A 15,572-nucleotide genomic window follows, 5' to 3' on the forward strand; every position below is an offset into this window, starting at 1 on the left:
AACATGACTGTCTAGTGAAGTCCAATTATACAGCAATGCCAAGTAGAAGGCAAGCCAAAGTGTGAGTTTAACAAGCCTCAAAGTATGTCAGTTTTGCAGAAAGCAGTCAAACCAGGCAAATTGGCACTTTAACCACTTACTGTGTTGCTTGACCTCAGCATGTACAAATGGCTCCGACAAGGAAGATCATGCAACTTAGCACTTGCAGTAGACTCCCAATAATTCAAGCTCATCTGGACGTCTTAGATAAACTGATAAATGAGACTGAAAGCTAACAAAAGCTGACACAAAGCTGACACAAAGCAAAAGCGGCTGCCTACAAATGCAAGTCCAAGAGTGACCGACTCACCGTGGCCCCGCCGTCGTCCTCAGACGAGTCGGAAGAATCGTCATCGACCACGAGGGGACGGCGTCCCGTGGCACTGGGACGGAAGTCGGCACTCCAGGGGCAGATGTGCATCGAGGACCACCGCTCCAGCAGCTGGCGCCACTGTGCTTCTCGGCACTCGTGCAGTGTGGGTTAAGACACCACACACACCACAAGGTGCCTGCAACGTATATGCACAAGTTGTAGAGGTACACTCAAGGAAATCTCCAAGTGTTACCAAAACAGCATTACAAAGCCCGATGACAACAGCCAAGAGGACAGCCTCAGAGCCAGGTTACTTAATGCATGGGTTCTCAAAGCGGGTTCCGCGGAACCGGGGGTTCCGCAGGCCCCTGCTCGGGGTTCCGCGAGCCACTGATAAATTTTCCGTAGTCCCGCGCTCGCCAAGTGGCGAAAACGGCGAACACGAGGTGCGCTTGATCCCAGAAACCTCAATTACCTATGCCCGATGTGTCAAAAAGCACATCACAGTGCGTAACGGCAACGCTCGGCGAACTGCGCAATAAATCAGCAAGCAGCTTGTAGCCACCGAATCTCCGAAAACGGGCAGCCATGGGCAGCGCGCCTAAGCTTTCGCACTTGAATCTCGGAGGCTCTAACTTACCACCGTGCGCATTTCTCCCGTTTGTAGATAGGATAGGTGCCGATAGCGTGCGCACTGATGTTATACTTCGGAGGAATAAAAAAAACTGATGCGCGGAGCACCACAAGTGCGCGCCGCAAAATAGCTAAAACGGCGTTAGCGTCCAAAAACGAAGCGATGCAGTCCTCATTGGTATGGTCCTCAGCGGCAATCGTACGCTATACGTGACTGACAGCAACGCCGGAACTCTTCGTGCCTAATTGTGTCCTCAAAGCCTTTATTCTTGCGTTAATCGCCGCGCGTAACACCGCGTTGGCGGCTAGCCGCGTGCCTTCATAAGTGCGTAATCGCGATCTATGATCGCGTCGATAACCAGCACAGTTCGTCCGCAGCAGCGGTTGCGGGAAATAGTAGTTTCGTTTTGACGGTGCGCGCGTCGGCTGCGTGCCTTTCACAGCGGCGTAGTATGGCGTAGTCGCCATCCATGATCGCGTCGATAGCGACCGCGGTTTCGTGCGCACTTGTTGCAGCAAAGGGTAGTTTCGTTTTGACTTGGTGAGTGCGTCGGCTATGGCGTCGGCCGCCTGCCTTCTGAACCGCAAGGTCGCCGACCATGATCTCGTCGATAACGGCCGCGGTTTTCTCCGCAGCGGTTGCGGTAAGCAGTAGTTTCGCTTTGACTCAGTGCAAAGCTGTCGGAGATGAAGAGCACCGGCTACATCGCGATGGGCGGGCAATTTGTTGGCGACCAGCTCACTAGCGAAAAAATAATCGGGATGTGCGCGCGGTAGTGAAAAGCGTGTCTCAGATGAAGACGCGCGCCGCGGCCGCGCTGCGAAGGATATCGCGAGGCCTTCGCCGCTGCTAGCTCAAATAAGTCATGAGATGACGAGAACTTCAGCTTCCGCACTGCTCTTGTTCTTTCTAGGGTATTACGTGCCAAAACCAGTTCTGACTGTGAGGTACGCCGTAGTGGAGGGCTCCGGATTAATTTTGACCACCTGCGGTTCTTTAACATGCACTACAACGCAAGCGCGTACACGTGCATTTCGCCTCCATCTAAATGCGGCCGCCGCGGCCGGGATTCGATCCCGTGACCTCGTGCTCAGCCACGAAACGCCTTTGCTAACTGAGCCACCGCGGCGGGTGCCGCACTGCTCTTGTGCAAAATAGAAACAAGATTTGCTAATTCATTCAGTAAATAAAAGCTTGTTGACGTAGTAAGCATTCATTTATTGTTTTCTTGATACCTTGGGTAATTCGACATTCGGTTAATTAGGACATTTTAATTCGGTTAAATGAGGGGTGGGGGGTGGGGGGGTTCCTTGGCGCTTCATGGAGCTTAGCAGGGTTCCCTGGAACGAACATGCTTGAGAACCCCTGCTTTAATGTATTGGAGAGGTATTCTCGGTCGTTCACTTCGTAGGATACAGCCACTCTCATGAAATTTTGTCCGACTATAACACCAGATGCATCAGCAACTATGGAGAACAGCACTCCTGGCGAGGTGCCAAGAGCACTTTTGCCTGTAGACACTGTTGTGTCCTTGTGTATCAGTTTTGGTTTCGCTTCTGCTCATGCCAGCGCTTTCATCTGGCCACTTTGTGTAACTCTTACGTCACTGTGACATCCCTGTTCTGTATATAATAAAGGATCATGTGGCTGGCCGGGAGTCTAGCCACGGCCCTTCTAAGTGTCCAGCCCATTCCTTTCACCCGGCATTCTGCGCTTTGGACTCCTCTTTGTTTGGGTAGCCCAACGGTCACCCGTCACCTGACAAAACCGGCACCTGTGTCAACTTTCTGACTCCACAGACACGAACACATTTGGCGCAAGTCACATGAAATCTTGTGAAAGTGATTGTCTCTGCTAAAGTGAAAGACCAAGAATACTTCTCTTGTTTTCATGATGACATAGTGATGATACTCATTTTTGCCAACACCATGAGAGCTCAAACAGCCAATAGTAACTACCGCTGTTAAAACAGAAGGCCCTGTGCCAGGCGCCCATTTATGTATGGAGGCTGTACTTTGACGTAGCTCGTCTTTCTGCTTTGTGCACATTAAGTACAGCTGGCATGCAATAGTAGGCCTACTTCATGAGTCTACCTTAAAGCTTAACACCTTCTAGATAGCCTGCATATTCCGAGCAGGGACAAAATCCCAGAAGGCCAAGAGCCCACTTCCGTGGGAGACGAAGATGAAGGCAATGCTCGGCAGAATCATGTTTCCTACAAAGCACAGCCTTCAGTGAGATTAGCCTTTTCAGACGATGCCACAGTCTGAGCGAAGCGGCCTTCTGTTATCTAAAAGGTGTTGCCTCACAACAGCTTTACTCCCCTGTTCATGTTCCTTCAATCGACACTCCATTTCAAGAAAGTGGGTGGCAGCATTGCTCTTCGAATGTAGTCACTGTGGTTCAATGACGCTTCATGGTGATTCCTGATTGAGACTTTGATACTATGTTCTCTCTGCTTGTTCTCAGATGGATTGGAGTGAACACTTGTTTTTTAGGCAACTCCTCACCATAGGAGTTGCAGAAGGGCTTCACTGAACTACAGTGTCATCTTCAGTCAAGGGTCAGTGCTGTGCCCCCCTTTGCACAGTTCAGCTTTGACTCGACGGTCATCTCTGAATACGGGAGTTAGCGTCCTGAGCAACTGTACGATTGCCTACAAAATTTCACCAACAAAAGCGTGCCATCACTTACAAGACCTGAGAGCCAAGAAAGAAAGAAATTTGTTTGCAGTCTAGAATGGTGAAAGTCTTCTGAAATTGTGAGATGCATGGCGCCGTTGCATCTTCAGCCACCACCGAAGCAGCTCAACTCTCAGTTTTAAACCACAAGCGCAGTTTGCAAGCAAATTCAGTTACGTCAGGTGAACCACACACCCAGACATTTTAGGGGGTGATGGCACACTGCGGAACTGCACGTGAAAAGTAGTCGGGGCAGCGAAACGTGTGCACCACGCAAGACACGAGGACGCAAAAGGGAGCAATGACGAGGCCTACCAAGCTGGTCCCAAAGCTGGCGGCACTTGTCGGACATGGGCGTTCCCTGGGCCCGCCAGATGACGAGTCGCGGGTCAGCCAGAAACTGCTCGGTGATGAGACGCAGCATGCGTGCCCCGTTGGAATCGCCAGCTCGAAGCATCTCCTTCACCTGCACAGACGCAAGAAGCAAGCATTTACAAGGATATAAACCGAAAACGCTAGGCATGATGAATAGAGGGCATAGCCGCAGGTTGCTTTAAACACTCCCTGGCATGGCTTGCTGCACCGTGGTAGCATTGACAAATGTGCATTCTTTAGCGTTTAAAGGTGATGGCCATGCTGTCATGATAACAGCCTTACCAGTATGGAAATATATGCATATGTGCAAATCACACAGACTCCGCAACCCTGAGTTGCTGAGCGCAACGACTGCGCTCAGCAGCTCCAATGCCATGCACCACTCCAAAGAAGTGCACCTCAACAACACAACATACAGAGGGAACTGCGACGGCCCCGTCCCTTCTTCCGGGTACTTCGGCTTGAACAGAGGCATAATGTGTATGTATGCTCCAGGTAAGCAGCAGGCCCGGGTCACATGCACCTGATGCACCCTTGAGCAAGGCGCTGTAAATCTCAAAGGCCATGAATTCGGCTAATACTCTTCTGCACGCTCTGCGTGATGGCACTCAAGAAACATAAGCATAGCACATTTTATTAATTTAAAAGTACCTTTTGAGTCTAACTTCAATAATGAAAAAAAAAAGAGACTGTATATTCCCTGATGCTATCTTTAACATGATTATTTAAAACCATAACGTGAACTAGGAGTTCAGCTTACAATGGAAAATTTTTGTAGTCAGTGCTATGTGGCTGTGGAATAGTGGTAGAGTGTCTACATCACACAGAGTCTACATCACAGGTCCTTCATTTGAACCAATCTCATGACAATGAATGATAAGGGCAACTGAGGGGCCTGATTTCTGTTATTAATAATCACATGAAGCCAACAGACGATGAAGCCAAGAAAATTAAGCCTAAGGGAATTTATGTATTCTTTTACAAGTAATTTCCCGTACGCTTTCCTTGGCTTTAGAACCTTGTGACAAGAATTTTTCAAATTTGCCTTGCTGAGGTGCATGAGCATGATGTCCCGTGACGTTACATGATGTTACAAAGATGGCTCCCAAATCTTTGCCGCAGCACAAGAGCAAAAGTGCCGGGCCATCGCTTGTGGCGGGCCTCACCTTGGAGAAGAGTGCGTTGAGCTGCCGGGAGACCATGAAGTACCCGCCCTGGGAGAGGAAGGCGCGCACCTGCTCGCTGACCTGCTCTTCGTCCAGGTGCCAGCTGTGATCCTCCTCGGCCGAGGCACCCGCCGTAGGGTCGGGGGCCCCTGGGGCAGCAACAGTACAGTTTTGAAAGGACGCCAAAGGCAAAAGGTGTCAATAGGGATGTGCGAATATTCATTTTTAGACCAATTCGAATACAATCAAACAGTGCCAGAAGTGAATCAAATTGAATCAAATATTGTATACTTTTCAAATAGCTTTTGAATTACGAACAGCCTTTCTCACCGTTAATCTTCACATACTATATTATATCAACAATGTTAACAAGTTCCTGTCACCACACTGCACATTATGAAGCCTTCTTCATTAAAAGCACAAATGGATCATGGAACTAACATATCTGGAACTAACATATCTTAACAACCACAATAATTTGGGGGAAATTTTATCGGTGTCTCGCTCTTCTCGGCCATGCGCAGTTATGTACCTTTGTTTTCTTTAGGTATATATTTGTGTTCCTTTCTGAATAAAGAATTCAGTCGTCAGTCAGCGCTGGTTTGTGTTTCCCTTCTTGTCTCTTGTGTTTTTTGCACTGTTCCCATGTCACATGACATACACGAAGTCACGCGACATACATGACACGAAGAAAAGCATATGGCAACACAAATGACCAAACTCCATCTCTGCTTTTCGATACGTGGGTGCTGGTGCAAATTTGTTGAAACGCTGTGCATGTCGACTCACAGCCATTGAGCTAACAGTGTGATCTAAATGTATTAGCTAATTTAACGAGCGCCCTGGACTGGAGTGAAGATGGTTGTAGCTAGATCAAGGCGTTTCGCCGTCAGTGCCTATATATTTCTCGCCAAAAATCCCAACTGTGATTTGGCTTTTGGTTGTATTGTGAATCGCTTCACGGGAACAGATTGAGTGCAGCAGAAACCGGTGACGTAGATCCCATGATGTGAAATTGGCAAGCTCAAATTGCAATTTGCTCCTTAGTGTGGATACAGCTGCAGAGACAGCAGTAAGGAATGGCAGAGGGCTTCGAGTTGTATTTGACCACCGGAGGTTCTCTGATGCGCACCTAAATGCAAACACATGGGCATTTTTGCCTTCGACCTCCATTGCAATACAGCTGTAGCAGCTGGGAATCCGACCCGTAAGTTCCAGCTTAATAGCAAGACACTATAGCTAGTGAGACTCCATGACGGGTGAAGATGTTGATCCATAAGCATTATTGCTACATAAGAAGGCAGAAGAAAAACTTACACGTAGATGGCAGCACGCTCACGGATCAATTAGAAGGGGCCTAAAGTAAAACAGTAGAGCAGCCTGCAGTGCCAATGTCACATACGAACTTAAAGGTTCCTTACAGTCGGCGTCCATGATGAGTTTCTGGCTCCTACAATCACTTCTGGCGAACGCAGTTAGCAAAAGAAGCCTTTGAGATTGGTTTTTGCTCCTCAGAGAAAGTCATCACCACCTATTCTTTGCATCGTTCCTCAAACCTTTAAGATCACAAATCTCTACCAACTGGCTGAGCTTTCTGCCATTCTCGGACAAGACTGGATTTCAACGGAGGCGAAACGCAAAAACGCCCGTGTGCTTGCGTTGCAGTGCACGTTAAAGAACCCCAGGTGGTCAAAATTAACCTGGAGCCCTCCACTCGGCGTGCCTCATAATCAGAACTGGTTTTGGCACGTAAAACCCCAGAATGAAGAAGAAGCAGACGGGCAAGCCAACCACTGCATGTGCATACGTACCGGCAATGCGGTTGATGAGTGACCGAGACTGGAGGATCTCATCAGCCAGGCGCTGAGCTGTCGGCAGCACCTCGGTGTGGTGCTCGGCTATCAGGTACTGCAGCAGCTTCTGCAGCTGCTCCCGGTCCAGCTGCAGCAGGGTCTCTGCGCAGCAGAACGAGAGAGAGAAGTGTTCCAACGTCCTCACACCAACAGAGACATGCTGCTCGATTCAGGCAGATTGGAGTACAGCTAGCTTCTTCTAAGCTAGCAAGCATGCACTGCCCTCAATGTATGAAATGAAATTCGGCAAATGCGAACCTCGTTATAACGAATTACCGGATATAGCGAATTATCGGATATAACACAGTAAACCTAAATTCACGAATTATTTTTCACCGATATTCAAAGTGTTTACCCTAGCAAAATTCTAATAGAGGTTTGTATTAGTCTAATACAGTTTTGTATTAGTTGTATTAGTTTTGTATTAGACTAATAGAAATTTATTAGAAGTTTGTATTGGTCTAATACAGTTTGTATTAGTTGTATCAGTTTTGTATTAGACCAATAGAAATTTCTATTAGTCGTACTGATTTACCTATAAGACCAATAGGCCCTGTATTAGTCTTATGTAAACAGTGTTGCGTGTCTACTAGTATCTCTGTTAGACTAATAGGTCCTATTGGTCTTATGCAGATTGTTGCTGGTCTGATACAACATGTATTGCTGGATTCCACAGCTCGGTTTTGCTGGTGAAAGTTGGTGAAAAAAATAGACTAGCGGACCCCTTGCTTGCATGGCGAGGTGCTTCTATTAATCACTGAATAATTAAAAATCAGGCCTGCTGTACAATGTGCAGCAGACTGCGTTCGTACGTTTGCATTAGTTTCAGCGCACTAAGCTAGTGAAACTGGCCATCTCTCGGCGACATACACAAAAGCGACGTGCGCCAACATGGTCTTGCCAATTTTGCATCACTGAACCTCGTCGCGATGAGTCGTTGAGGAACAGCTAATGTTTACAGCACAGCGAATACTTCGATCCCCATGAAAAAAAAAAAAAAAAAAACGAATTACCAGCTGTAATCTGCAAGGCAGAATCGCGCTGCCCGGTCAGCTTACGAACGACGGTGCAATAGCACAGAACACCCATGGACAAAACCTTCCTCCATGCCTACAGTGCACTAGAAAATACTTCTAGTTCACTGTATCCATGCCCATGGCAATAGCAGCAACCATATTTGTTTGCGGCTGAAGTTTCGTTAGTGTCGTATTTTCTGTTGAAGTGCGCAAAAAGTAAATGTAAAAACTTTTAACCCTAAATTACTGACTTGACACCGCATATAAAAGGCCGTAATATTTATTGACATCAAAGAGCAGTATCGCAGAGAAGGGAACACGGCGGTTGGGAAGGATATAAAACTGCGACCGTAGTCAGCCGTAGTTGCGCACAGCACGTGTGCAATGGCGGCCGCCATGTCAAGGCGAGGCGTCACGCGAGGCGTGCGTGTTAGTGAATGAACGATGTGTTTTTAAGGAACCCGTGGTGTTAGCGCCTGCGCAATCTCATTCGTGCAGTAATATATTTGGATAGTTTTATCTATGAATGCTGTTAATACTTCAAAACAACGCAACGCAACTGTTTTACCCCTGTCCTTCGCGGCTTTGTGGATGTGCAGCGTTTTCCCCGGCGCCGATTTGCCATTTCGAGGTAATTATACTTCTTATTTATGCCTCTGTAGTACAGTATGAAGCGTTTTCTTCTTTTTTTTTTTAAATCCTGACGGTGGACTTAAGTACAGTGCTGTCGGGCCGATAGCTGTGTGCGTTGCAGCAATAACATGCCTGTTTCCGACAACGCTGTGCAAGATTTCTGTCTAGAGTTCCTTATATCTGCCTACAGTTTCGATGGAACACACATCTTATGTTGATTTTGTGTGCTTTGTAATTGTCATGTCACGTCAGGTAACGTCATTGTTTGTTATAAATATTTTGAGCTAGCATATATCAACTGTCCTAAAATATTGCCGAGCCGCATTTATTCTAATTTGGAAGCAAATATTGCCAGCTTAAACGTTTCGTGGTAGAACTAGCACCCCTGCTTTCAACTGTTTCTATATGTGTGTATTTTTGTACCCAGGTTTTTTTAACCACTTCATCAAAAGGACGTCCTCTGGTCGAAGTCAACGAAAAGCTCTCCATCAAGATTGCTGACCTGACGAAGATCTCGAGAGAGGAATCTGTAAAAAGATATGCTGTGCTAATAAATGCTTCTAGAAATTTTACCTGTTTTTCATTATCTGGTGCATTGCAACATTTTCTACTAACACTAATAGGCCTATTAGACTAATACACTAATAGGCCTATTAGACTAATACACTAATAGGCCTATTAGACTAATACACTAATAGACCTACTAGACTAATACACTAATACACCTACTGGACTAATAGGCCTATTAGACTAATACACCAATATCTATTAGACTAATACACTAATAGACCTAATAGACTGTATTAGTGTCAATAACCTAATAGGCTATTAGTTTTTGTATTAGAATTTTGCTAGGGTAATTATGATGAACATCAGATATGACGAAGGGTACTTGCATGTCGGATGAGATTTCATTATAATGAGAAGTGAGTGTATTTTGCATGTAGCAGAAGCGTACATGATGTGGACAATAATTAAAAGCAAGTGAGCCTCAATTAACATCTGCCCCTCTCACATCATTCCAAGTAACAGTGATAACCTGCTCGGCACTCCAAAACGGAGCACCAAACATACTGGTGGCCCAGCACTGACATTATCACATCTCCCATAGTGCTGACACCATGAACTTTGGAACGGCGGTGCTGAGATCAGTAAGCAGTGCTTCACAATTTATCGAACAATGCATAAATCATTTAGAAGGTCCAAAAGTTCCTCAACTGTAAAAGTTGATAGACACATGCTGGCCAAGGCAAAATACTAAGAACTGTTCATAATGATTCATAGCGTGATTCACTGCGAACAGGGCCCTGTGTTCGGACTAAAACATTAAATTTTTAACAAATTCTAACTTCAGTGGCATCTATCGGACTACATCATGATCCTTCTCGACAAGACATGATTTCGCCAAACTTTTGACTTCAGGTTCACTTAATGCCCTTCGTGGTAACTCAAGGAAGCTTCAGCTCGGAGGCTCCTATCTAAATAAATGAGAACGAAGAAATTGCTTTTCTCAGCAATTACTGCACTGAATTAGACGAGATTTCTAGTATTTAAAAGAAAAAGTGAGAATTTAGTGACTGTAGGCAGCAATTTATTTTATTTAGGCCAGCAATTTCTTACTAATGTCGTTGGAAATTGCAAAATAACAAGAACTCGAGTACCAAGTTTACAACTCTGTAACTCTGCAATAAAACATGGCATCACAATTCTTTAAATTGCACCTAATAATGCATCTAAAGCAGCCAAAATTGATGTATTGGGCACCACTCTGAAGTGTACCACCAACTCGTGAATAAGACTTTTGCAAAATCCTCGTAAGCATTGTAATAATTTTACGTAAGCTGTAAACCTGTATACAACATCTGCCCACTTCAGATGGTCTAACAGAAGCAGTTTGCAGAACTGCGATATCTGTCTTTGGTGCAGACATTTGTAAGGCTTGTGCTTTCATTTTTATTGATTTTTGGAAATTTTTTCAATATTCAGGGTACTACACAAAGATTATGATGACCAATGTTGCTAGAACATTGCTGTGCCTCTCAAATGCAACACATTTCCTTCAAATCAGTTCAGCAGTTGTCTCCTGAGAGCATTTCAGAGTTTCATCTGTAATATTTGAAAAGGGAAATTGGCACTGGCCTTGAGCTAAAGCTTCCTCTTACAGCGGTTACACCGCAATCATTGAGCGGCGCTTCAAGCAAGATTAACAAAAACCTGCACGTGTTCAGTGTCTACCCGACATGCGTGCAGGCACTGCCAAATGCACGAGCATGGGCGCTAATGCTCCTACCATCAGATGAGCACACACGACACAACGCAGAGACTGTGTACACCACCCTGCCGGCTCACCTGAGATGGGAACTCGAAGCCGGACGCTGTCGGCATTCCGGATTCGGTAGATGGCCAGGGCCACCACGTGCTGGCACCAGAAGATGTCGTGCGTTTCGCACGTGCATGTTACCGAGGTGATCTTACACCTGGAAGCAAAGGTGAATGGGCATCACGACTGTCAGTTACTTGCCAGCGACAAGTAGCACAAAGTATTCCAAGTGAGGGCAAAGCTCGGTCAGATCACGACATGGCTAGCTCATTCAAAGCAAGTAATTGCAGTTATCGCAGTGACAAAACTCACTGTCGCATAAGCTTGCATGAGACATTACACAAAGAGTCAGTGTATGGCTATCATATAATAAAAGCTTCTAAATGGTTCTAGCTAAAGACATACTTATAAAACCTGCATGTCTGCCTCCATAAAGTGGAACTAGTGCATAGAAGTGTGTCAGACTTGATGAATAATACTGGCAAGTACCATACACAATGTAGAACTGTGACCTTCAGTTCACTGCAGTTGAGCTAAGCTTCTCACTTGCTTCAAAGGGCAGTGGCATATTGCACCTCCCAAAGCTCCCGGATGACGGGGCTTGTTTTTACTTCATTGTTTGTGCTTTGGGTGTGACTATTACGCGAGAACAGCTATTACAGGAGAACCAACGGTATACACAGTAAGTATGTTATATGTACTACACACAGTTACACCTGAAGCGCAAAAATTTTCAGAGCACGGAAATATTGAAAAAGTCCAATTCCCTCACTACTTGGCCTCTCAGCCAGGTGTAGTGGCACATCAAAGTTAATCATACATGTTTATGCCCTTTGCTTTTTCACTATGCTGCACAAAAGCAGCATGCTATGCTGTTTGCATTTCTATCTTTGAACACAGTACATGTATATTGCATACATATGATAATATTGCCACTATGCAGTGTTAGTGGCATTTGAGTCTACGTGGAATTTGAGTCCGAGTGCCCAGTGTGACCACGCAGGGTGACGATGTGTTGCATGCACTGGTAAGCCAGGCCCCCGGTGCAAGGCACGGTGTTCATCTCAATGCCGTAATGTTGAGCGTATCATACATGCTAAGCCGAGTTTGATGCCTCAAAATGCTGAATTACGCGCGGGAGACTTAACGCATATTCTATAGTTACATTTTTCTGGATAGTGAGCTCTGGTTAGTGAACATACGGCATCATGTCTCCCTAGACTGATGCCGCATGTTCACCATGACATTTAGTGTCTGCAAAGGGGGGGCGCGCTCCTAGCAGAATTCCTGCTCATTCTTTGGCCACTTTGGCAAAACGAAAGCACGTGTGAAGTGATGAATGCGGCTATGCGAAGTTTTCCATGCATGTGCATGTGTTAAAAAAAAGCCTTCCGTTTTTCTCTCGCAAGCTTTTATACAGTTCTACCCTTCCCCTGCACAGTGTAGCCAACCGAGCAATCTTCCAAGTGACCTATAGTTTATTTCTTTAAAGAACTGCACCTGTTCCACAGAGATGACAAACAAGGGAGCTGTGTTGTACACAGGTGTTTTAGGTTCTGAAGACGGTGAAGACCTCATCATTTAATCACTTTACACAACTTGTTTTGACATTTATGTGTCCTTGCCTCTTCTTTTCGATGAATTTCGACAGCTTTCTCTCCTACAACAACCTTTCCTACTTCACGGCTAGAAGTGTTTTTGTTTTCTTGCTCTTTATTTCTTTTTTTACTTTTATACAAAGCATAAGTATATTTCACTTTTACACAATTTAAGTTTTCAGCCTTTATTTTCTTTAGTTGCACTAGTAGTCTCTGATGAAAAGAAATGAGTAGGTTAATAACTATGACTTTCATCTACTTGCCAGCACGTGAGCTTTAAAATTAGTGAGAATTCCTCAGACACGACACAGACAGGAAAAAGGGGGCACATGTTGGTTTATAGCTTACCCTAAGCACATACATTTTGTAGGATACATACACACTCTGTTAACGGTGATCTATCTTTAGATAGATCACCGTTAGCAGCCGTAATCACCCACAAGCAGATAGATCACCCACAAGCAGCTGTAATCTTGGAACAGCACAGACTGACAAGCAACACATTGTCTCTAGATCCCAGTGAATTCTTTCAGTGAATTTGCTCTGACCCATTTCACCTGCTTCAGAGACTTCTCTGAACAAATCAGGTGACGTCAAACGGCATGCGGTTTGTGACGTACGAATGAAACCTTTTCGCGAACGAAATTTATTTTTCCTGAAACTTGAATGCAACCTCTGGAAAACCGCAGAACGAGCCTAAATTCGTGAACCTTACGGAAAGTTCGGGACAGTTCGCAGGTGCACTTTCACTATCAGGAAGCACTAAAAACCAGAGATGCAGAAAAATGCAAAGCAAGAAAAAAATCCCAAGAGCGATTCCACATGGAGCATTCCGTCGGCAACAAACAAATGCCGAGTGCCATTACAGCGTACAGAACAAGCAGGAATTGTGAATAACGTAAAACGAAAAAAACATGTACGTACGCACACACATTTCACTTCACAACCACCACATGCAGCATCGACCTTGTCTGTTCAACACTATTTTTCTGACGAATGAGGAAACAAAACAAAGCAAAAAAAAATGGAAACGATCTATTTGTACAACATTAAACAGCTGGCAACCTTCAAACCACCTGGCGTTTTAGGTTTCCTATAAACGTAATGTCATCACTCCCCTTTTCTATCTTTTGCTGATCCGTTCAAGTTTTAAATAACACTAAGTGACGCAGAGCACCAGAGCATGCAAATATTGCCACAACGATCACACAATGCTTCTTTCAAAAGGAATTCCTGCTGTTAGGTTCACACTCTTCCAGATGACGACCTCAGCGTGTGCCTCAAGGCAACATAACAAAAAGAAATAGAACTTTACGGCGGCAACGAATCATCGTAACTGCAGCCAGAAATGGGAAAGCCGTTCGACAAGGAAAGAGTATCAAGCTAACTAAGGTGAGTAAAAAAAAAAGGAAAGACGTCCGAAGGTCTAACAAGGGCAGAAAAAAAAAAAAAGTCAACTCCCCCCAGCAGGATACAAAACAAATACTCTCCCATCTAAGCAGGCTTGAAAATGTCAAGGGCTTTAGCAACGAAAGCTCGCAACGAAAGCCAGCTATGTCTGACACGTGCCCGTGTATATGAATTCATGCATCGCACACAACAAGGTTTATCAGCTTGGCTGCTTGCTTGAAATGAGTCAAACTGCCCAGCACAATTCGCAATAAGTAGTGTCCACATTGAACCCAATGAAAGCTGATTAGTCGTAGCACCAGAGAAAGGAGAAATAAATGTAACAGCTACATTGCATTAGCGCTGACCAGAAGAGAACAAGGTGAAGTGAGGGGGTGCTTTCACTTTTTTTTTTTTTGCTGTTTCACCATCCTGCGACTCGTATTGGTTATTGTCAAGGCTGCACATCAACTTATGGAGGAAAATAGACTGTAATGGATACTGCTGAGAAAAGGACCTGACTGTTGATCTTTGTGTAAACACTATAGAAAACCATTTTAAAAGTGCACCACTCGAAATACGGCGAGCCGGATTGTATTGGAGCATAAAACTGAGCAAAGAACCATAAGATGTGAAATGCAAGCACATACTGGCTCCTCCTTTTTACCAAGCCAGAGCAGGCCAGAATATGCATGCCTTACATCACTGATGTTTTTAATGAAATTAAAATAAACGAAAGAGATTTCGTCACCTATAATGGTGAGGGTTACTCCTTTTGACATAGTAGTAATGATAATCAGAAAAATATTGTAAAATACGAAGAAACAGAGTGGAGTTAGAAGAGTAAATGAAGTCCACATATAGTTTGACACACACTGGAACATACAGAGTCCTGGCATGTAGGTGTATAATGAGTTCCGAACATGTACACAAGGACATGATATAGTCCTAGATGAACAAGCGTACAGATGAAGAAAATGCACGCCACTCTTAATTTGTGTGAACAGTGTGAAAAACTGCACAACTTAACTCTCTTTTTTTTTCCCACCTTTTTTGCGTTAAGTTACAGCACAGAAAATGAAAGGCCAGGCGAAGAAGCCTCACCTGTCGAAGCTGATGGAGATGCGAAACTTCTTTTCAGGCTCGGCAGGGTATCCCGTTCCGGGGGCGTTGGGCGTCACACTGCCACTCAAGTGAAAACCTGCAGGACCCAGACAGGCAGGGCAGCATGGTTAAAGGCATGTGGAACAGTTACTGGGGCATAACAACCTTCGCTGCCCCCTTAATGCCAACAATAGTACATGTACAGAGAACACAAAACCATGGTCTGCGCCCAATTTTCATATAAATCACTGAACACAGTTGATTCGTGAGGTTCAAATGTTTCAAAGCAACAGTAGGGCTGAGAGAGATGCCATAGTGGAGGGCCCCAGGTTAAGTTTGACCACCTGGGGTTCTGTAACGTGCACCGAAAGGGCCCCAGGTTAAGTTTGACTACCTGGGGTTCTTTAACGCGCACCGAAAGGGCCCCAGGTTAAGTTTGACTACCTGGGGT

General features: G+C 45.1%; 1 protein-coding gene across 2 annotated transcripts in view; it reads right to left on the reverse strand.

Annotated features, from left to right (window-relative positions):
- Positions 1–15,572, reverse strand: part of LOC119433909 (zinc finger SWIM domain-containing protein 5-like) — a 63,309-nt gene that overhangs the window by 33,455 nt on the left and 14,282 nt on the right. For both annotated transcript variants that reach the window (XM_049659193.1, XM_037701192.2), the window contains exons 2-6: positions 15,122–15,218; positions 11,060–11,187; positions 7,020–7,163; positions 5,209–5,357; positions 3,983–4,133 (exon numbers count right to left, since the gene is read on the reverse strand). In XM_049659193.1, coding sequence (XP_049515150.1) covers positions 3,983–4,133; positions 5,209–5,357; positions 7,020–7,163; positions 11,060–11,187; positions 15,122–15,218 — 669 coding nt within the window. The remainder of the gene's footprint in view (positions 1–3,982; positions 4,134–5,208; positions 5,358–7,019; positions 7,164–11,059; positions 11,188–15,121; positions 15,219–15,572) is intronic.

The sequence above is a fragment of the Dermacentor silvarum genome, chromosome 11 (genome assembly GCF_013339745.2).
Source record: "Dermacentor silvarum isolate Dsil-2018 chromosome 11, BIME_Dsil_1.4, whole genome shotgun sequence".
Taxonomy (NCBI): domain Eukaryota; kingdom Metazoa; phylum Arthropoda; class Arachnida; order Ixodida; family Ixodidae; genus Dermacentor; species Dermacentor silvarum.